This window comes from Rhinoraja longicauda, chromosome 3, assembly GCF_053455715.1.
Source record: "Rhinoraja longicauda isolate Sanriku21f chromosome 3, sRhiLon1.1, whole genome shotgun sequence".
In the NCBI taxonomy this organism is placed as follows: Eukaryota; Metazoa; Chordata; class Chondrichthyes; order Rajiformes; family Arhynchobatidae; genus Rhinoraja; species Rhinoraja longicauda.
In genome coordinates, this window is record NC_135955.1 from 64,131,005 (window position 1) to 64,155,194 (window position 24,190).

Sequence of the window (24,190 nt, forward strand, 5' to 3'; positions counted from 1 at the left end):
GTTAGATCTCATGGGATCCAGCATAAGGTAGCCAATTTGATATAAAATTAGTTTGAAGGTAGGTAGTGGAGGATTGTTTTCCTGACAGGAGACCTGTAACAAATGGTGCACCACAGCATTTGGAGATGGGTCTATTGTTGTTTATTATTAATATTAATCCTTTAGATGTGAACGGAGTCAACAACCCTCCACAACCTACCTTCAAGCTAATTGGTGAGGAAGGTATTTGGCACTCCTGAGTTCATCAGTCAGCATTTGGAACACAGTAGTGTGACATCAGGTTACAGCTGTGCAAGATGCAATAAGGCCACATTTAGAGTACTGGGAACCATTCTGGTCATTCTGCTAAAGCAAGGGTGCCATTGGTTTGGAAAGGATACAAAACAAGGATATTACCAAAGCTCGTGAGCTCGAGTAAAAAGGAGAGGCTGAATCATTTTTACCTGGAGTATAGCAGACTGAAGAGTGACCTAATAGAGGCAGATAGCATCATGAGGTGCATAGATATGGTGAATTGCAATAATCTTTTTCACAGGATGGGGAGTCTAAAATGAAAAACATAGGTTTAAGGTGAGGGGAATGATTTAAAAAGGGACCCATAGGCAGCTTTATGCACATAGAAGGCCGTGCATCGATGGAACGAGGTGCCAGAGTAAGTGGTAAAGATGGGTACAATTAAGACATTTAGAAGTCACTTGGACAAGTACAGGGATAAGAAAGATTTGGAAGCATATGGGAAGGTGCAAGTGAGAAAGGATAGGACAATCGGGTAACTTGGTTGGCATGGATGAGTTGGGCCAAAGGGTCTGTTTCCGTGCTGTACAGCTCTATGACTCTCACCTCAGTTGGTCCCTTGAGACAGAGTTTGCCCACCTGGCATTATTTTGTCAAGAAGCTGTTTATGCAAATGAGCAAATCAAACCACATGCAAATAAATTACCCAAACAAAGCATTACAATTCAATGCAAGAATAAATTGAAGCGTAAAAATAATTGACTGTAAAAAATTCAATCCCCAATCAAAAATAAGTCTATGAAGTGCCATAGATTGCTTAACTGCAAAAGGGCATTTCAATTGAACCTTAATAAAAACTGCCACTTATCAGATTACCTCTGAAGCTACATACTTTTATAACACTAGGTACAGCAGCGTACTCTTGATGAATCCATATCAAAAGGCATCCATCAAGAAGGCAACAAATAATTGCTTGGAATAAGAAAAATGTTATCTCCATTGATCTTACTGCTAATAGAGTAAAAAATACTGCACTCTGACACAGCAGGGGGAAAAAGTGATCAGATTAAATTCATCTGACTGTTCCACGTGAACAAACACTATCCATGAACCACAAGTTTATTACCAATAGAAAAGTGTGTTTAGTTAGCAGAGAGAATAGTTCCACTTGAATTGTTTCATACATGCACCAAGTTGGGTATTATTTGAGTTCCAAAAATGTGTTTCTCAAGCAGAGATTATTTGGGAGTTCAAACTTTTTAAAACATGCCCAATGGTTTGGGAGAGACATCTAGACAACCTTATTCAATTGGCTAAGACATATTGGAGCTGTTCTCATAGGCTGCCTTCCAAAGATCGGCTGTTTGTCTATTTGCTGGCAATCAGCTCTTGCAGTCACACCCACATCAGAACAAATGAGATCCTATGCCAAAAGAGAGTTAGTTAGAGCTCTAGGGGCTAGTGGAATCAAGGGATATGGGGAGAAGGCAGGCACAGTTACTGATTGTAGATGATCATCCATGATCACAATGAATGGCGGTGCTGGCTCGAAGGGCCAAATGGCCTCCTCCTGCATCTATTTTCTATGTTTCTATGATTCCAGAAGAACCTAATCTGAGCATCAGTATGCAGGTTATTAATGGCTGGTTGCATTTGACCATAAAATCAATGATTCTTTCCATATTTTACTGATGGTGGTATGGAGGCTAATAGTCAGAAATGAGTCAGATTAGATTTATCTTACTTCTTGAGCTTTGGACATACTCAGATAAGTTTCCATGCTGTTGAATAGATATTTATATTACAGTAGTATGGGAACGTTTTGGCTGATGGAGAATGGGACTCCTCACAGTGCAACACAACTAGTGCATTCAGACACTTCTGAATGCTACATCAACCAAATCAAATCACCTGTACATTTCTATCTCTTAACTGGAACACCGAAGTCCAGTAGGCCTGCACGCAAAAGAAAGTATTTGTTTTTGAATGCTTGTCTTTGCCTTGGCCGAGATTCAAAATGTGAACAGGCAACCGGTTTTGCTGTTTGACGCATGCAATATCCATAATTAGGTGCTTCATTCTGAAAGGTCGCAAAGTTTTCCACATTACATACCAAGCACAGAAAATACCGGCAAAACTCAAATCAGACAAGATCAATCATGAGCAAAGAGTTCATATTTTTGGTTAACGGCCTTTTATAAGTGCAAGTTCTAATAAAGGGCTATTGACCAAATACCTGTCTATTAAACAAAAATGAAAGAGGCTGTTAAAACTCAACCAGTCAAGCAACAGCTATGGAAAGAGAAATCAGTTGACATTTCATGCTGAAGACCTTCCCCTGTTCAGTGTCCATTTGGTAACCTTGCAGCCTTTAAATTCTGTTCAATACAGAGGACATCCACAAGTAAAAATTGTTTCTGGTAACCTTTCCAGAAGCAATAAATAACCTATGACTATCAATTAATTTAAAACATAATTAAATATATTCTTACCGATATTTCTCCCATAATTAAGGATGCAACATTGTCTTGAATAAATAATTTAAACATTTTTTGATAAATGTTAAACATAAGAAACTTCTTTGATATTCAGAGTAAAATGTAACCAACACTGAATAGACAGAATACTTAACTGATGAGAAGAATATGCACCAAAATATTTGTGAATGCTCCACTCCAATATGATCTGCAATTGGACCCAAAGCAGCTGAGAACCTCTCCATAGAGACCAGTGAGCAACTATTGAAGCTGCAAATTGCCTGTGTATGCCACAGTTATCGAGTAAGAACATATTATTACTGCTTGTTTGAGGAATATTACAGAATGGAATCCCGTTATTTCTCAATTGATGAAGTATTTCGGGTTTTTTCCAGGATAAACAACTCTAGTTTTAATGGAGTATTTTCCAAAGTGTTTTTTTTCCTCACACAGAAGCTTGATTTAAATAAGATACATTTAAATTTCCATGGTCAGTATTTTTTTCCTTTCTAATTATTGAATATTACTCCAACAATAACTTGCACCCCGTTTCTGTTGGAACAATTCCACCACCTACACAGAAGATAGCAAATTTGCAGTTTACTCTGTCAGTAGTCAACACAGGGATCAAACCTTGCCTCTCTGTCAATATTTGTAGGAAATTGGAAACGCTTGGGTGCAGAATTTTGGATCATCTGAAAAAATAAGCCTGCTCGCTTTCACACAATTAGTAATCCTGCTGCACTCCATTTTCAATAGATGGATAAGAAATTCCTGTAGTTAATTGTCAGAACAAAGTGCAGGAGCAGGCCATTCGGCCCTTCGAGCCAGCACCGCCATTCAATGTGATCATGGCTGATCATTCACAATCAGTACTCCGTTCCTGCCTTCTCCCCATACCCCCTGACTCCGCTATCTTTAAGAGCTCTATCTAGCTCTCTCTTGAAAGCATCCAGAGAATTGGCCTCCACTGCCTTCTGAGGCAGATAATTCCACAGATTCACAACTCTCTGACTGAAAAAGTTTTTCCTCATCTCCATTCTAAATGGCCTACCCCTTATTCTTAAACTGTGGCCCCCGGTTCTGGACTCCCCCAAAATTAGGAACATGTTTCCTGCCTCTAACGTGTCCAATCCCTTAATAATCTTACATGTTAAAAAGTTAATCCTGGATAGTTAATGAGTTAATCCTGGATAGCTAATTTGTACCACAGCATGGTCCTGAAATAATCCAGGAATTTTTACAAATCATTGCTCCAAATTCAACATGGTTACCTCTGAACTCATCATGGATGCAATCAGTCACTTCCTTTATTCAATTCATTTTCTGCATCGATCAATTGTTGTCATGCAAATAAAATAGTGAAATATAATTTCTATGCTTTGTTCTAATTGATTGCCAATGACAATCAAAATGCTTTAAAATAAAGCCTCTCTTCTTGCTACTCACCCAGGCCTTATCATGTTTACTATTCCTTAATTGGTCTTCCTCACCACCATCGGACCACAGTCACTATGATGTGACTCGTTATGTCCATTTATTGTTGTTATTTATTTAATGTTGTATTTCTGCAGCTTGGACATGTACTGTCACTTGCAAATTTTGATGTCATCTGCGTAGATCTTCCTTCCAAAATGAACTTCACATTTGCCCCATTCTGCACTCAATTTGCCAACTTTTCGTCTAGTCTCTTAAACAATCAATATCTTACTATAAACCGTTTGCCTTCCTATCTATTTTTGCACGATTACACATTGGTAGCCATACATTTGCTTCCTTCTTCCAATGTATTAATATATACTGTCTACTTCAATACTGACTCCCATGTTGCCCTTTTGGTCATGGGTTGTCTATGTGACAATGAACCACACCACCACTCTTCTAGTAAATTCTTTATCCATGCCAACAGATTAATCCACTGTGGGCTCTTGTGACTTAACATTTTATAAGGCATTTGTTGAATATCGCCTGGAAATCCAAACACATCTACTGGTTACCTTCTATCTATTCTTATGGAGACTTCCTCAAATACCTTCTGCTGTCTCTTTTGATTCCGTTTTATGCCATTACTGCTCAAAAAGTTACAAACCAGCATTCAAGATCGAACCAGTGTATTTTTGTTCAATGCCAAGTGGCACTGAATTATACAGATTCTCTTAAAAGAATATTTCCTCACTATTTCAAGGTTTAATTATATCAGAACTTTTTGGTCTTTCACTAACAAATTACATTAGCACCCGATGCACTAGCTGTATGCCAGACAGAAAACACTGTTGCTGCATTATCTGCTTGTTTCAAACGAATTTTATGAACCAAGGGTTGAACTCAATTTATATTAAGGCATTAAATAAAATCAACAAAATTGCAAAAAACAAATTGTAACCTTCATTGCTGGTCTGCTATTTCTCTTCAAGCACAATTTACACAAACAATTATCCTACTAAATACCATTGCAAAATAAGTTTTACAAAAAATTGTTACCAAGATTCTTCAAGGTCATTGATTAACAAAGCAACAATATTGAGTGGAAATACACCGATAAACCAAAGCATTATGACCACTGACAGGTGAAATGAATAACATTGATTATCTTATTACAATGGCACCTGTCAAGGGGTGGGATATATCAGGCAGCAAGTGAACAGTCAGTTCTTGAAGTTGATGTGTTGGGTGCAGGAGAAATGGGCAGGAGTAAGCGATTTTGACAAGGGCCAAATTGTTATGGCCAGACGACTGGGTCAGAGCATCTCTGAAATGGCAAGGCTCGTGGGGCGCTCCCGATCAGCAGTGGTGAGTACCTACTGACAGTGGTCCGAGGAGGGACAAACCACAAACTGGCGACAGGGTGTTGGGCACCAAAGGCTCATCGATGCACGAGGGCAACGAAGGCTATCCCATCTGGTCTGAACCGACAGAAGGTCAACAACGGTACGTCACAGAAAATTTTAATGGTGGTCATGGGAGGAATGTGTCACAATACACAGTGCATCACACCCTGCTGCATATGGGACTGAACACGGTGGACCAACAGTATATTAGGCTGGTGGTCATAATGTTTTGGCTCATCAGGTCATAATGTTTTGGCTCATCAGTGTATATCAAAGCAGACCGTTAACTTACCACCAGATCCCAGCTGTTTGTAAAATCTATATTCCAAGTGAAGTTGTGGTGCTCTGGACTTCATTGGTTCCTAAATGCAAAAAAAAAACTGATTTAAGCGCACAAGCAAGAAACTTGACTGTAAACCTTGGTAATTTTAGAATTTATATTATGACATGTCAATCAATTAATGTAGAAAATGTTAATACATTGAAATGCAATCGGTTAGAAAATAATGTAGGGATATCTTACTGTGTTAAAAACATATAAATGCAAGGTCATTGTTTCAATAAGGTTGAACACAGCAGTGTTTAATAGAAACATCTGTACATGGATCATTTATAAACCTTGCCTGTTTTCATTTTTTTATACCACTTCCAGGTACCAGATCACAACATGGACACCACTCAAGAGGTTGCAACACAGACAATATTCCATGAGTATTTCTAGCATCTTTTAAACTTCACTTCTTTGAATTGACCGGGTTGCCAAGCACGTCTAAAATGTATGTACAAGATAGTTAGAGCCTCTCATTTAAAAATGAGTGACCAAATAAGTGACCAATTCATGTTGCTTTCCTTGCGTGGACTTGGGTTGCTGAATGCACATATGCCTGGCACATATTGAACAGGACTTGAAATTGTATCTTGGTTCAGCCGCAGATCAAATTGAAATATTCATCAGTAAATCTATTTAGAACTGGAGTTTCTGTCATTATCAATTCAGTGCACTAGATAATTCTTCAGAAGATGATTGCTTTTTGTGACTGAACAAATCACTTTTACCTTATTACATAACAGTGCTGCAGAAGATTTTCCTTAGCCCTCCATAACAGATTGAGGACTTAAATTAGCATGTCCCTAATGACAGCTGAATTGCATAATAGTTAAATTACTGAACTACAAGTCTACCCTATTAAACGAGACTTCAAATCTCACCATGGCATCTGGGACATTTAAGAGAGCAGAATAAATAAAATTGGTATAAAAAAGCTGCTCTCAATACAAGTAACCAGGAAGCTGCCCGATGGTAGATAAAAAAAACCTAACTGGCTCCTTCATGCCCTTCAGAGGAGAGTTAAGTTGACTTGACTGTCCTTACCTCAGCAGGCCTATAACCAATTAATCAATTGAAATGTCTCCTCAGTTCAGGAATCTGGGATGAACAACTTAGTGGATAAAAAAATTGTTCAGCACTGTAATGTTTCAAACCAAGAGAAAGCAACCTGGTGCATCATCCATCCAATTAGCTAAATTTTAAGGTGGCCTTATTCGGAATCTTCCATACCCCAACAAACTAGAAGGGGCGGCACAGTTGTACAGCGATAGAGTTGCTGCCGTACAAGTGCTCAAGACAGTTTGATCCTGGCTGAAGGTGCTGTCTTAATGGAGTTTGTACGTTCTCCCTGTGACCGTATGGGTTTTCTCCGGGTGCTCCGGTTTCCTCCCACACTCCAAAGACGTCCAGGTCTGTAGGTTAATTGGCTTCTGTAAAAATTGTCCCTAGTGTGCAGGATAGAACTTGTGTACAGGTGATCACTTGTCAGTGCAGACTCGGTGGGAGAGGAGGCGAACATGTCTTGGGCGAGAAACTCAAGTTGCACTTAATTAAATATTTCTCTTCAATCACATGCATCCACTTGAAGTAATCTGGATTGCCCCAAGTTGTTTCTTGCACACAATCGCCAGCTACAAAGCAAAACTGGGTCGCATAAGTGGCAATGAAGTATCACTGTCCTTTTTGCATGCTTTGAAGTGAATAGCGACACATCTACCCACGAGCCCCCTGAAGGTCCTGGCCATCTAGTGGCCTCAGTCTCTGAAGCTGAATTTCAGAGCAGCTTTCAAGACGGCAAATCCATGGAAACATCTGCATAAGAGGGTGAACCTGGCTGACAAACTAGCTGGAGTATTCAAGGACATCTTCTGCATCCTCTTCTGCAGTCTGATGTTCCCACCTGCTTCAAAAGGGCATCTATCTTTCCAGTGCCCAAGGACATGTTCTCCTGCTTCAATTACTGCAGTCACTGACATAGACAATAGGTGCAGGAGGAGGCCATTCGGCCCTTCGAGCCAGCACCGCCATTCAATGTGATCATTCTCAATCAGTACCCCGTTCCTGCCTTCTCCCCATACCCCCTGACTCTGCTATAAGGTGGCCTTATTCGTAATCCACCCCCTGACATCCACCAGAATGGAGTTCTTCTGGAGCTTGGTTACAGCACAAATTAATTCCTACCTCAGAAATAACTTGGATCAGCTAAACATTGTCTGTTGCCATAACAGGTCTATAACAGATGCTATCTCAATGGCAGATTAGTAACATCTGCTCCTCACTGACCATCAACACAGGTGCACCTCAATGCTGTGTACTTAGCTCTCTGCCCGATTTTCTTTGTGCCCATGATTGCGTGGCCAACCAAAGACATGACTAACGTCAGCCAAATATGCGTGGTGATGAGTCAGCATCCAGGCGAGGCTGAACACCTGAATGAGTGGTGCTGTAATACCAACCTCTCACTCAACATCAATAAAAAACAAGGAACTAATCTTCAGAAAGGAGAAATAGGGAAACAACGTGCCAGTTTTCATTGGTTGTTTGGTGGGGGATAGTTAGCAGATCCAAATTCCTGGGCATTAACATTCGCAGATGTTGGACGGGTTCATCTACTTTCTTCAAAGTTTACAGAGATTCAGCATATCACAGAATATACTAATAAAATTTTTCAGATGCTTTGTAGAAAATATCCTGACTGTTTGTACCATGGACTGGTACAGTACTTTAATTGCATGGGAAACCAAGAGACTGGCAGAGTTGTGATCTCAACCCAGTCCATCATCGGCACAGACCTCCCCACCAAAGTCAACAAGGAACCAACTCAATAAATTTCTGTCACTAAGGATCCCCGCTATGCAAGGTCGTGCCTTGTCCCTGCTACCATCAGCCAGTAGGTACAGAAGACGGAGGTCCCACACCACCATGTTCAGAAACAGCCTCTTTCCTACAACTATCACGTTCGTGAACCGACCTGCATAACCCTAATGCTACCTTTGCAATGGAACACAAGGAGCCACTTATTACACTATTGTGGACTTGTTTCTTTATTGTGTATTTGTCCATTAATGTCTTGATTTTTGCAGTCTTTTTCTTTTCACTGACTTGTTGAATTTGTGTAATTAATATACAATTTATATATAATTTATGTATACTTTATCTTTTGTGTTTTATCAGTCCACGTGTTTTTGATGATGCTGCAAGCAAGATTACTCATTATAATTGCACTTCATCGTACGCGTGCATGGACTATAAACTCAAATTGACTTTGCTATGCAAAAGAAAATTATCTACAAAACACAAATAACCTTAGTCAAATAACCCTGTTGAACATCTCAGTGTTCCAATTGGAGTGAAATTATAATCATCACATCCTTCAGTAAATTATCAGCTTCAAACATTTAATAAGAAACAATATTTTAAAATCAGTATACATTAATAACTTAAATTCTAATATTTTTAGTAGACACAAAATGCTGGAGTAACTCAGTGGAACAGGCAGCACCTCTGGAGAGAAGGAATGGGTGACGTTTCAGGTCGAGACCCTTCTTCAGTCTGAAGGGCCTCGACCCGAAACGTCACTCATTCCTTCTCTTCAGGGATGCTGCCTGTCCCACTGAGTTACTCCAGCATTTTGTGTCTATCTTCGATTTAAACCAGCATCTGCAGTTCCTTCAGACACATCTAATATTTTTAACATTTGAAATAAAAACTTTGTCAACACGTTCCTCTTTTGGGTTATTTAATCACACCCCAAATTCTACTTATGCTGCCCTGAAGCAACAATCAGCCGGCCTTCATTTGCAAAAGGCTCTCAAGATATACAAAACTATCAACATAGAATTCAGTGCTTGAATCCGAGCTAAATGGACCTTGATGGATCTACATTGTAGAGCTCTCACTTTCAGAATGCTCTGATGGTTCAGAGATGGTTCAGGGCCAAGAAAGGCTGGCATGAAGGGATGGGAACTATAAAGGGAGAGGCTGTGATCCTCCCTGTCACGTCTTCTCTTCACAATTAACTGGCCCAAAGTACACACTGTCGCTACTATAAGCTCACTGCTGATCAAGGGACCAGTGCTCATTGCCGGCACATGATAAATGATTGTAATAAGAAAGGTAGCAGTCATTGAAGGGAATCCAGTAATTTACTGTAAGTAACAAGTCCACCATTTTAACAGGAGGCTGGAAGATTTTGTGCACACTGTGTTGATTTGCCATCTTGTTCTCAAATCTGACAAAAAGTGATTCTGGGATTAATCATAGATGTTGTAGATTTCTCTCAAAAAGGTCCAATTTCTGCTGGCAGTGGGAGAAACTTGCAACTTTGATCTTTGATGTCATTTGCCGTGCAACTGATGCTATGACAAAAAAAACCATATGATTTCCTGGAAACATCCCGATGTTCACTAATCTACCCAGAAACAATTGCTGGTATGATCTGATGTTGACGCTAATTTTCTTTCAAACATGGATTTGAAGTTGGGCTGAACTTACCTCAAGATGGCTTTACTTGATCATGTTAAATTACACATTCAAATTCAATTTGAGTGGGGCAGGCTTTTTTTGTTACACAGAGGGTGGTGGGTGCCTGGAACACACTGCCAGTGGTGGTGGTGGAGATAGAGATAGATGTAATAGTGGCGATCAAGAAGCTTTTACTTAGACACATGGATATGTGGGGAATGGAGTGATATGGAGCATGTGAAGGCAGAGGAGATTAGCTGAACTTGACGTAATGCACGCCACAGAGCCTCTGTGCTGCACTGTTCTATGTTCTATTCACAATCTCAGAAGTTATCAAACACAAAGAAAATCATCTCATGTTTGGATCTACAAATAAAAATCAAAATGTAGCACAATAAATCATAAAATATTACATTAAACACAAGTTCTACAAAAATTATAACAGATTCTTTCTGCATTGTTCACCAGACATACTTGAATTCAGAGGTTTTGCCAACCTCCCCCATGACATTCAGCCTCTTTTTCTGCCCTGGTTTAAACCTTCATTTACTCTAAGGCATGGCTCACTGTTGCGAATTTACATCTGGTTCCTAGTGATTTTTTGGAAATAATTCATTATTTATTTGTTCATCCACCCCAAATATGGGAAATACTGGACGGTGGCAAGATGTTTAATAATCATTCAGTTTCCCATTAAAAATTTCCACCCAAAAAGAATAATTCTCTTTTTTCTTTTAAATCACAAAAAATAACGATATTTATAGAGCAACTTCTTACATAGTAGAATGTCAAAACATATTTCAAAGAAACAAAATTTGGCACAAAGATGTATTCAAGAGAGAGTTTGGATAAATCTCTTGTGGCTAACGGAATCAATGGATATGAGGAGAAAGCAGGAATGGGATACTGATTTTGGATGATCAGCCATGAATGGCCCACTCCTGCACCTATTTTCTATGTTTCTAAGTCATACAAAACAGCATTGGGCAAAAAAAGTGAAATTGAGAAGTTTCATGGGGAATATAAAGCTTCCAACAAAGTGGTGAAGAAAAAGGGGGTATTCTTAAGAGACTGGGAAAATATCATGAAGCCGCGGGCAAGGAGAGGTTAGCAAAGTCGTAGAGGATAACCCAGAAAGAGTTTGAAAACAAGGGTGGGATTTTAAGGACAGGGAGCGAACGTGGAGAAACAATAGGGGTTATGAACATCAAAGAAAACATTGCAGCAAAGATGTAAAAGATACATTTGCACTTAAACAACCAAGCAAATGAACTAATGCGATTTTTAGTAATGAAACACATTCTGCACATTGTTGCAACAGGTTAAAGGTTAATCAATCCAAATTGTCACTCTAGTTTGCCACGCCAAATCTACCTGTTGAACCTCTCCTGGATAACATTTGCTTTTAAAAATGGACAAAATTGCTCCTTCATTGATAACAAGATGTGCACCAACGATACAACTGAGCAACAACAATAAAACCTAATCCCTTATCTCCAAACACTGGAATATCATCAGAATATTGATTAATTGTAGGGTGAATAAAGTTCTAACTAAAACTCCTTCCCCAATCGTTACTACAGCTTCCTCTATTTTGACTAAGTATTAAAGCACAACCGCTGAATATAACTAACACTTCATCTGGATATCTGGAGTACTGCAGACTAATTTCTATTATTGTGATTTTTAACAAATTAATCACACATAATATTGAACAACATTAACAAAAATTCAAACAGTTGATTATTATGGGTCCAGTTACTGCAACATCTAGAATAATTACCAACTTACCAATTTAATCGCCACATATTCATTTGTGTACAAGTTTTTACCTTGAAGAAAACAAAGAAAAGAATTAGACTTTAACAATGTTTGAAATATGGCATTTCAATATTGTGAACAGTAACTTTTTGATTGGTTAAAGGCCCCACATTGCACATTGTCAGAAAATCCAACACTTGAAATGCTTCCTGCAAATTTCTTTATCAAACTTAGTGACATAGAAGGGATGATGAGAAAGTGATTCTAGAATTTCTCTCTTCTGAAGGCACATGGATCAAATAAGTGCGGCACGGTGGCGCAGCGGTAGAGTTGCTGCTTTACCTGGGTTTGATCCCGACTACAGGTGCTGTCTGCAAGGAGTTTGTACGTTCTCTTCATGACCACGTGGGTTTTATCCGAGATCTTTGGTTTCCTCCCACACTCAAGACTTACAGGTATGTAGGTCAATCGGCTTGATACAAGTGCAAATTGTCCCTATTGTGTTTAGGATGGTGCTAGTGTGCGGGGATTGCTGGTCGGCGCAGAGCGCGAACTTGGTGGGCCGAAGGTCCTGTTTCCCCGTTGTGTCTCTAAACTAAAGCAGAACAAAACAACCAATGGGTTAGATAAATAACAACAGTTAAAATATTAGCCGTGATGAGAGTTCAATTTAAGGATTAATATAATCCTTTGAACTTCTCCGAGTTCTAAGAACTAGTAGTCTAAGATGTTTTGAATTCTGAAGATATCAGGTGAAAGGATCTATTGTTTTGACTCAAAAAAATACAGGGATAGGAAATGCAACCAGGCATCAAAGCTCAAGAATGCACCATCGTTTTTTTGATTGAAAAACAAAGTCCTGAACTAACTCAGCAGGACAGAACAGACAGACAATGTTTCGGGTTGGGACACCTCTTCAGACTGATTAGAATCGGTAGTGAGAAAGCTGGTAAAGAGATGGGGGTGCAATAAAACCCGGGAAGTGACGAGTGAATACAGGTGAAGGGGATTTGGTTGACAAATGGGTGGAGTATGTGACAAAATCGAGAGGTGAAAAGGAAACAAATGCCTGATCTGCTGAGTTCCTCCAGCACTGTTTTGCTCAATTTCCATTTCCTCATGTTCCCAGTGCATTAAAGGGGTTGGTTGATAACTTTGAAACTATTAGTTTAGTTTAGAGATACAGCATGGAAACAAGCCCTTCGGCCCACCAATTCAGTGCCGATCAGCGATCCCCGCACACTAACACTATCCTACACACTAGGGTTAATTTACCAAAGCCAATTTACCTACAAACCTGTACATCTTTGGTGTGGGAGGAAACCGGAAAACTCTACCGCTGCAGCACCGTGCCACCCTATTAGTGGTCGCATGATTAACTTCTGATCCATGTGCTTGAAAAAGAGCAGATCGATTACATAAATCAAGCCATGAATCAAGGATTGAAGTTACGAAAAAGTAATTGGAAAGAACTGAAGCCATCCTAAAACAGCAACGGGATTGAAGTATAAACTTAATTAAAATATGTAACAATGTATTTCAATAAAGAAAAGTGGGAGAAGAAAGCAGTGCTGGAAAATGAATGCTATGAGCTCAATGGAGAAAAAGAGAACAACCAATTTAGCTATGGAAACATCCAAAAAATGGATGGACACTTCTTAAACAGCAATGCAAATGAAGGGAGGCAACATAAAACAAGTGGAGAAAGCTTTAACATTTGGAAAGAACAAGAAAAACTGAAGTGTTTGAATTCCCAAGGGAAATAAATAGAAAATGACAACTATCGTCTTATTCATTCATTGTAAGTGGGTGCTATTGGCAAGACATAAATTTGTCACCTGCATTTGAATTGAGAGCCTTGACAGGCCATTACACAGGGCAGTGAGGTGATCAACCACATTGCTGAAGTATGGAGTCAGGCATAAGCCACAAATGCATAAAGAACATTGAGGAACCAGATTGGATTTTATGTCAACACTGCACTTCTGTGGACTCTGCTACTGACACCACTGTTTTTCCCAAGTCCAAATTTTTAACCCAAATTTGGATTCTCTCGCCCACTTTCGGGAAACATAAGGAAATGGAATCTTGAGCAAAATACAGTGCTGGAGGAACTCAGCAGGTCAGGCTTGTGTCTCCGGGATTTCAACATGCCCCCGAATCATTAATCCAGGATAGGATTCTACCAACTGGTCCACCAACATAAACACAGTAATACTTTATCCTCTTGTTTTGGAGAAAGGTATAAAGCTAACAGCATTCAATACAATCATCCACTCCAAACTCATCACCAAATGACGCTGTCCGTCGGGCGCAACAGCAGTGTCCGTTTTTAGTCTATAGCATTTAAATACGCATCTACTGTAAATCTTTTATAGAGTCGTAGAGTTGGACAATGTGGAAACAGGCCAACTCAATGAGGATCCATAACACCTCCTCCTCACTGACCATCAACGGACGTACATCACTGGGCTGAACTGTTCCTCCAAGTACACCACTTGGCCGTCATTCTACTCCCTTTACACCCATGACCGTGCGGTTGAGCACAGCTCCAATGTCATCGACCAATTCGTCAAAGACAGCACTGTTGTTGGTTGAATCACAGGTGCAGATGAGTCAACATATAGGAGAGAGATAGAACACCTGCAGCAACAGCCTCACATTCAACGTCAACAAAATTAAAGATGGTATTGGGGTAGGATATTAACATGGATAGAGAAATGGTTGGCAGACAGGAAGCAAAGAGTAGGAATAAACGGGTCCTTTTCAGAATGGCAGGCACTGGAGAGTAGAGTGCCGCAAGGCTCGGTGCTGGGGCTGCAATTATTTACAATATACATATATTAATGATTTGGATGATGGAATTAGAAGTAACACTAGCAAGTTTGCAGATGACTCAAAGATGGGCGGCAGTGTGAACTGCGAAGAGGATGTTAGGAGGTTGACTTGGACAGTTTGAGTGAGGGGGCGGATGCATGGCAGATGCAGTACAATGTAGATAAATGTGAGGTTATCCACTCTGGCAGCGTAAATAAGGAGGCAGAGTATTATCTCAATGGTGTCAGATTAGGTAAAGGGGAAGTGCAACGAGACCTTGGTGTCTTTGTACACTGGTCACCGAAAGTAAGCATGCAGGTACAGCAGGCAATAAAGAAGGCTAATGGCATGTTGGCATTCATAACGAGAGGATTTGAGTACAGGAGTAAAGAAGTCCTTCTGCAGTTGTATAGGGCCCTGGTGAGACCACATCTGGAGTATTGTGTGCAGTTTTGGTCTCCTAATTTGAGGAAGGACATCCTTGCTATTGAGGCATTGCAGCGTAGATTCACAAGGTTGATCCCTGGGATGGTGGGACTGTCATATGAGGAAAGATTGGAAAGACTAGGCTTGTATTCACTGGAGTTTAGAAGGATGAGAGAGGATCTTAGAGACGTAAAAAATTATAAAAGGACTAGACAAGCTAGATGCAGGAAAAATGTTCCCAATGTTGGTAGAGTCCAAAACCAGGGGACACAGTTTTAAATGGCATCCCCTTTATTCTTAGACTGAGATGAGAAGAAACATTTTCACCCAGAGTTGTGAATTTGTGGAATTCTCTGCCACAGAAGTGTAGTGGAGGCCAATTCACTGGATCAATTTAAAAGAGAGTTAGATGGAGCTCTAGGGGTTAGTGGAATCAAGGGATATGGGGAGAAGGCAGGCACAGCTTACTGATTGTAGATGATTAGCCATGATCACAATGAATGGCAGCCAATAGGCAATAGGTGCAGGAGTAGGCCATTCGGCCCTTCAAACCAGCAACACCATTCAATGTGATCATGGCTGATCATTCTCAATCAGTACCCCGTTCCTGCCTTCTCCCCATACCCCCTGACTCGGCTATCCTTAAGAGCTCTATCTAGCTCTCTCTTGAATGCATTCAGAGAATTGGCCTCCACTGCTTTCTGAGGCAGAGAATTCCACAGATTTACAACTCTCTGACTGAAAATGTTTTTCCTCATCTCTGTTCTAAATGGCCTACCCCTTATTCTTAAACTGTGGCCCATGGTTCTGGACTCCCCCAACATGGGGAACATGTTTCCTGCCTCTAACGTGTCCAACCCCTTAATAATCTTACATGTTTCAATAAGATCCCCTCTCATCCTTCTAAATTCCAGTGTATACAAGCCTAGTCACTCCAGTCTTTCAACATATGACAGTCCCGCCATTCCAGGAATTAACCTAGTAAACCTACGCTGCACGCCCTCAATAGCAAGAATATCCTTCCTCAAATTTGGAGACCAAAACTGCACACAGTACTCCAGGTGCGGTCTCACTAGGGCCCTGTACAACTGCAGAAGGACCTCTTTGCTCCTATACTCAAATCCTCTTGTTATGAAGGCCAACATTCCATTGGCTTTCTTCACTGCCTGCTGTACCTGCATGCTTCGTTTCAGTGACTGATGCACGAGGACACCCAAATCTCGTTGTACGTCCCCTTTTCCTAACTTGACATCATTCAGATAATAATCTGCCTTCCTATTCTTACCACCCAAGTGGATAACCTCACACTTATCCACATTAAACTGCATCTGCCATGCATCCGCCCACTCACACAACCTGTCCAAGTCACCCTGCAACCTCATAGCATCTTCCTCACAGTTCACACTGCCATCCAGCTTTGTGTCATCTGCAAATTTGCTAATGTTACTTTTAATCCCTTCATCCAAGTCATTAATGTATATTGTAAATAGCTGCGGTCCCAGCACCGAGCCTTGCGGTACCCCACTAGTCACTGCTTGCCATTCTGAAAGAGACATATTTATCCCCACTCTTTGCTTTCTGTCTGCCAACCAATTTGCTATCCATATCAGAATCCTACCTCCAATACCACGTGCTCTAATTTTGCCCACTAATCTCCTACGTGGGACCTTGTCAAAGGTTTTCTGAAAGTCAAGGTACACTACATCCACCGGCTCTCCCCTGTCACTTTTCCTGGTTACATCCTCAAAAAATTCCAGAAGATTAGTCAAGCATGATTTCCCCTTCGTAAATTCATGCTGACTCGGAATGATCCCGTTACTGCTATCCAAATGCTCTGCAATTTTGTCTTTTATAATTGACTCCAGCATCTTCCCCACCACTGATGTCAGACTAATTGGTCTATAATTTCCTGTTTTCTCTCTCCCTCCTTTCTTAAAAAGTGGGATAACATTAGCTACCCTTCAATCCACAGGAACTGATCCTGAATCTATAGAACATTGGAAAATGATCACCAATGCGTCCACGATTTCTAGAGCCACCTCCTTAAGTACCCTGGGATGCAGACCATCAGGCCCTGGGGATTTATCAGCCTTCAGTCCCATCAGTCTACCCAACACCATTTCCTGCCTAATGTGAATTTCCTTCAGTTTTTCCGTCACCCTAGGATCTCTGGCCATGAGAACATCTGGGAGATTGTTTGTATCTTCATTAGTGAAGACAGATCCAAAATACCGGTTCAACTCGTCAGTACCGGTTCAACCCGTGCAAGCTCGAAGGGCCAAATGGCCTTCTCCTGCACCTATTTTCTGTGTTTCTATGTTTCTAAGTATTTCTTAGCTTCAGAAAGGAGAAATTGGAAGACCACTTGCAACTTTTCTTTGAGGAGATGGTTCTTTGGTTCTGTTCCATTTCATACCTCTAATTTCACTCTCCCCTGACTCTCAATCTAAAGAAAAGTCTCAAACCAGAACATCACTTATTCCTTTTCTCCAGAGATGCTGCCTGACCCGCTTAGATACTCCGACATTTTGTGTCTATCTGCGGGTTTTTCTTTGGTGGGTTGGTGATGGAGAGAGTTAACATCTTCCAATTACTGTGTGTTAACATCTCCATTGATCTGCTCTGGGGCTAGTACAAAGAAGTAATCACCAAGAAAGTGAACTGGCATCTCTACATTCTTAAACGTTTCAAGAGATTCTGCATATCACTGAATATACTCACAAACCCTCGACAGCTGCAATGCAGAAAGAATCCCGAGTAGCTGCATTATGGACTACTATTGCAATCCCAAAGCACAGGAGTACAAGCAGCTACATATCATGGTGATCCCACCATTGAAAGCATCTGCATGAAGTGCTGCCCCACCAGCCTGCACAACCCAAATCCTACCTCAGCAACGGAATATACAGATTACCTCTTACATGGAATTGTTTACTCAGGATGCTTTTTTGCACCAATGCCTTGTTTTGCAATGGCCTTCTATATACATTCTGTCAAAATTAAAAAAATTAAAGTCAAGAAATAAAGGGTAGAAACAGGGAGCAATTCTACACTACTCGCCAATCTGAAATACAAACGTACATGAAAAAAAATTATTGCTTATTCCTTAAGAAAACCTATGAAAAGATGGGACAGACTGAATAAAGTCAGACCAAAGTAATCAATGGATCAATAAGATATCATGAATACAAGAAAGTAACAAATTCATAACACAAAACCCCTGTAAACTCTTAAAGCTTCTTCATATAACATTAAGTTATTAAAGTTTGCCTTTTTACATCATCGCCTCAAGTCAAGTAATTTTGAGATGCAACATTATTATTTTCATGCCACCTACCAGGTTTCAAGAGATGAAACTGATCATAAATGATCTGAAAGTAATGCCCATTGGTCATGGGATTTTAATATCAGTGGCTCAGATATTCTGGCCAACAACAGTTCAATTGTGGAAATAAAAGCAAATTTAAAAAAAGTAATCACACTTCAGAACCAGTAAATTTCTTGTGCAATGCCCAAATTCATAATTTCCCTACTCCAACAACTCCGTCATTTCTGGTATATCATCTCCAAGTTGGCTCTCACTGCAAAATCTCTGACTTCCAACACACCACTCCATTTAAACAGCGGCAAGATTTCATCTTCATTTTTATACTTTCCTGAAATTGATTTATTTTCCAGTTAAGACAGCCAAGTTACTATTCCGATTTACATGACATCATTAACTCTAATATCACTGGAACTTTTCCATTAAAATTTTTTTTTCACTCAGTTAGTAATAATACTGCCGGTAAGTAAACACACAAAACAAATATACGATTGCCATCGAACATTTCTTCATCTTTCATTCCATTATAAATATTTAGTTGCATTTGTTTGTTATTGTTTTTCAGTTGTCTATATCCAAAGTCAGTCGGTACATTGCAGACTTAGCCACCATGCTGCTAAGAATCTCCCACAACATATCCACAAAAGATTCACAAGGATACTGCCGGGACTGAAGGGCTCGGGTTATGAGGAGAGATTAGATAGATGGGTCTTTTATTTCCCTGGTGGCCTGATTAGAGGTAGATGAATTCATGAAGGGAACAGAAAGGTGAATGGTCACTGTTATTTTCCCAGGGTAAGGGAGTTTCAAACTAAAGAGCACAGATTTAAACCACGTAGCAGACACACACGTGTGCTATTTATGTGGTAGAGACACGTACAATTAAATAGTCTCAAATATATTTAGACAAGTATGAAGGCGTGGACAAATATGAACCAAACACAAGCAAATGCAACAAGTTCAGGGAAGCACCTTGGTCTGCATGGATAAGTTGGGCCAAAGGGAACGATTGCGTTGTATAACTCTACGATTATGTCCACTGTACAGAAGTTAAACCTTTTACTGATTAATTGGGTCCTTGCATGGTTGCAAATAATGACGACATTCTCACCAAAAGAAATTGCTGAATAGTTCCACTGTCAAACCAAATTTCCTCAAAGTAGGGGGCCATTTAGCCCACATGAGTCCATGTGGGCTCATAGAAAAACCCCACCACCACTAATTATTTCCGGCAATCTATTCTGCCCACATACTCAATAATTCCCTTTGATTCTGTTACTTACCCAAGCACTAGGGGTAATATACCGTGACCAATTAACCTGTCAACCTGCACATCTTAGGGACACTTTCAACAAAAAGGAGACAGATGCCAGATTTAGGCAAATGGGATTAGGTGAATCCCTCTCGTGAGTATAAGAAATGTAGGAGTAAATTTAAGAAAACAATTAGGAGATCAAAGGGAGGACATGAGAGAGAGTTGGTAGGCAAGATAAAGCAAAATCCCGAGAGATTCTACTGATATGTTGAGCAAAATAGTAGCTCGGGAAAAAAATAGGTCGCCTTCAAAGTTCAGCAGGACTGCCTTTGTGTAGAATGACAAGACATAGGGGAAGATACGCAGTTAATACTCCTCATCTATTTTTACTGAGAAGACCATGGAAACGATGGAATTGAGGCTTAGGAGTGGTCAAATCTTAGATCATATACAAAATACCAAAAGTATTGGCCATTTAAAAGAAAATTAAGGCAGATAAAACCCCAGGGCCTAACCAAGTACTTACTCAGACCTTGTGCGAAGCTTGGGAGGAAATTGCAGAAGTCCTTGCCGAGATATTGGCATCATTTTTAGCCAGAGGTGAATCTGGAAGACTGTAGGGTGGTTAATGTTGTCCTGTTATTTAAGGACAGCAAGGATATGCCAAAGAAGTAGAGGCTGGTGAGATTGATGTCAATTGTGGGTAGGTTGTTGGAGGGAATCCCAAGGGACAGGATTTCCCAGTGTTTGGATGGGCACAGACCGATGAGGGATAGTCAACATGTCCTTGTGCTTCAGAAATCGTATCTCACAATTGTGATCGTTTTTTTTTCGTTTTTTAATTATTATTTTTTTTAAGAGGGTTGGTGAGGACGGGGCAGTAGATGTTGTCTAAATGGTCTTCAGCAAGGTATCCAAGGTGGACTAGCCAAAGGTGGACTAGATTCAAAATTGTGATGGACTAGATTCAAATTTGGCTTGGAGGAAAGAGTCAAAGGGTAGTTGTGGATGGGGTATTATTCTGATTGGCAAGCTAAAGGTAAAATGCAGACAAATGGGAATTGTCCAATGTGCAAACTTGTGTGGCAGAGACAAAGTGGGCCTTGGTACCCATTTCCATGCTGGACAGCTCTGTGACACATTCACGGGAGAAAACGAGAACACCTGGAGGACACCCATGCAGTGACATGAAAAATGAGCAAACTTGGTACAGTCCTCACCAACGTCAGGACTGAATTCACTGGCACTGTGAGCCAGCAGCTCCACCAGCTAACCCAGAGTGCTGCACATCCTTCCTGCTGGCCACACTGCTTTGAAGTGCTTACAATTATTTTTCTGGACATAATCTAGATGCAACTTTCCTCCACCAACCACATGCTTCTGGGAAAATTTGCCAGCTTTGACAGGAGAGGTTGCAATTGCTTGCTTTTTGCCTCTTTCGATTAAAGCTGTTATTCTCTGTGCAAATTGACTTAGACATACTGCAGTCTATTTGCTTTAAATCATCCAAACCACCTCAGCTATAGCTCCTCAGGTAATAAATACCTCATTCCTGCATTTCATCTAACTATTACTGTGCTTCTGACCAGACTCCCCTCGTTTCAGCCACTTCGGTTTCAATCTCCACAGGGGTTTACAGGACCGCAGCTCCAGCAGATTGAGCAAAGAAGAAAAGGAGACTGATAAATGAAAAGCCAACAATTGACTCAAATAGTTTATGCAATGTCAAGTTGCTCAGTATTGGCTCTCAGATTGTAATTACCCACCTGATTTATTCCACCCCCATTCATTCCAACAATAAACTACTCAATGGGACATGCTCACTCAAAGCTTGTGCTAAAAGAAACAGAACTCAGAGGACTGGCAGCTAGATCAGGCTGCATCAAAATGCATTTTTGCTCATACATCAACAGTGCATACCCGCAATAATGAACATATCCTGTCGAGCGGATGAGTGCACATTCAACCTTTAACATTCAAAATAGATGACAACAGCAGAGCTGTTGGCACAGATGTACAAAATCCTACATGTTTAATTCTCTCAGAAAAATCACCAAAGTTACCTATCGGGCCTCAGATTTTAAAAAGGGTATACTGTACCTAAGTGCCACACCTTCCAGTATTTTAAGTTATAATCAAAGGTATTATCACTTGATTTGGGAAGGACCTTGTGGAATCATCTCCAAAGTCTATGTTAGCATTCAGGTAGTTACCAGCTCTGTCACGACAAAGCAATCTGGGCAATGACAACACAGGGTGACTGCAGACTAATATCTGTCCTTGTGGATTGACCCACAATGCATAGAGTTGCTTCAATAATGCAGCAAAAAAAGCACCACAAAGTGTAGACACAAAGATTCAGCAGATGCTGGTTTACCAAACAGAACATAGTGGTGGAGTAATCTGGTGAGTAAGGGAGCATCTCTGGAGGACATAAGCAACTTTTTAGGTCAGGACACTTTTTCAGACACAATCTGACTTCTGTAGATCAAATATAGAAACAGCAGTCACAACATAGAAAACCAAACTTGAAATTTTATAGATAGGGAAAATTGAGAGATTGAGAGAGAACTCAAGGTAAAGGAACCGCTTGGAGGTAGTGATCTTAATATGATTAGTTTTAATCTGCAATTTGAGAAGCAGAAGGTTAAATCGGAAGTGTCAATGTTGCAGTTGAATAAAGGGGACTATGAAGGCATAAGAGAGGAGCTGGCCAAGGTAGACTGGAAAGGGATCCTAGCAGGATTGACGGTGGAACAGCAATGGCAGGAATTTCTGAGCATAATCCGGAAGACGAAGGATCATTTCATTCCAAAAGGGAAGAAGGATTCTAAGGGGAGTAGGAGGCAACCGTGGCTGACAAGGGAGGTTAGGGATGGAATAAAACGAAAAGAAAAGATGTATAGCACAGCAAAGAGTAGCCGGAAGCCAGAGAATTGGGAAACTTTCATAGGACAACAGAAGGTAACAAAACGGGCAGAAAAGATGAAGTACGAGGGGAAGCTGGCCAAGAATAAAGGAGGACAGTAAAAGCCTCTTTAGATATGTTAGGAGAAAAAGAGTAGCAAAGTCAAATGTGGGTCCCATGAAGGCAGACACGGGTGAAATTATTATGGGTAACAAGGAAATGGCAGAAGAGTTGAACAGGTACTTCGGATCTGTCTTCACTAAGGAAGACACAGACAATCTCCCAGATGTACTGGAGGACAGAGGATCTAGGGGGGTAGAGGTACTGAAAGAAATTTGCATTAGGCGAAAAATAGTATTGGGTAGACTAATGGGACTGAAGGATGATAAATCCCCTGGGCCTGATGGTCTGCATCCCAGGGTCCTCAGGGAGGTGGCTCTAGAAATAGTGGACGCATTGGTGATCATTTTTCAATGTTCAATAGATTCAGGATCAGTTCCTGTGGATTGGAGGATAGCTAATGTTATCCCACTTTTCAAGAAAGGAGCGAGAGAGAAAATGGGAAATTACAGACCAGTTAACCTGACTTCGGTGGTGGGAAAGATGCTGGAATCAATTATTAAAGAGGTAATAACGGTGCATTTGGATTGCAGTAAAAGGATGTCCAAGTCAGCATGGATTTATGAAAGGGAAATCATGCTTGACTAATCATCTGGAATTTTTTGAGGACGTGACAAGTAAAATGGATGAAGGGGAGCCAGTGGATGTAGTTTATCTAGACTTCCAGAAAGCCTTTGACAAGGTCCCGCACGGGAGATTGGTGACTAAAATTAGAGCACATGGTATTGGGGGTACAGTGTTGATATGGATCGAAAATTGGTTGACAGACAGGAAGCAAAGAGTAGGAGTAAACGGGTCCTTTACAGAATGGCAGGCAGTGGCGAGTGGAGTGCTGCAAGGCTCGGTGTTGGGGCCGCAACTGTTTACCATATATATGAATGATTTGGAAGAGGGAATTAGAAGCAACACTCGCAAGTTTGCAGATGACACAAAGCTGGGTGGCAGTGCAAACTGTGAAGAGGATGTTAGGAGGTTGCAGGGTGACCTGGACAGGTTGAGTGAGTGAGCAGATGCGTGGCAGATGCAGTATAATATAGATAAATGTGAGGTTATCCACTTTGGCGGCAGAAACAAGGAGGCAGATTATTATCTCAATGGAGTTAGGTTAGGTAAGGGGGAGGTGCAGCGAGACCTGGGCGTCCTTGTACACCAGTCACTGAAAGTTGGCATGCAGGTACTGCAGGCAGTGAAGAAAGCTAATGGAATGTTGACCTTCATAACAAGAGGGTTTCAGTATAGGAGTAAAG

At 40.6% G+C, this 24,190-nt stretch overlaps 1 protein-coding gene across 11 annotated transcripts in view; it reads right to left on the reverse strand.

Moving 5' to 3' along the window:
• Window positions 1-24,190, reverse strand: part of LOC144592046 (casein kinase I) — a 183,259-nt gene that overhangs the window by 108,555 nt on the left and 50,514 nt on the right. For all 11 annotated transcript variants that reach the window (XM_078396283.1, XM_078396282.1, XM_078396280.1 and 8 more), the window contains exons 3-4: window positions 12,123-12,163; window positions 5,832-5,901 (exon numbers count right to left, since the gene is read on the reverse strand). In XM_078396283.1, the coding sequence (XP_078252409.1) occupies window positions 5,832-5,901; window positions 12,123-12,163 (111 nt within the window). The remainder of the gene's footprint in view (window positions 1-5,831; window positions 5,902-12,122; window positions 12,164-24,190) is intronic.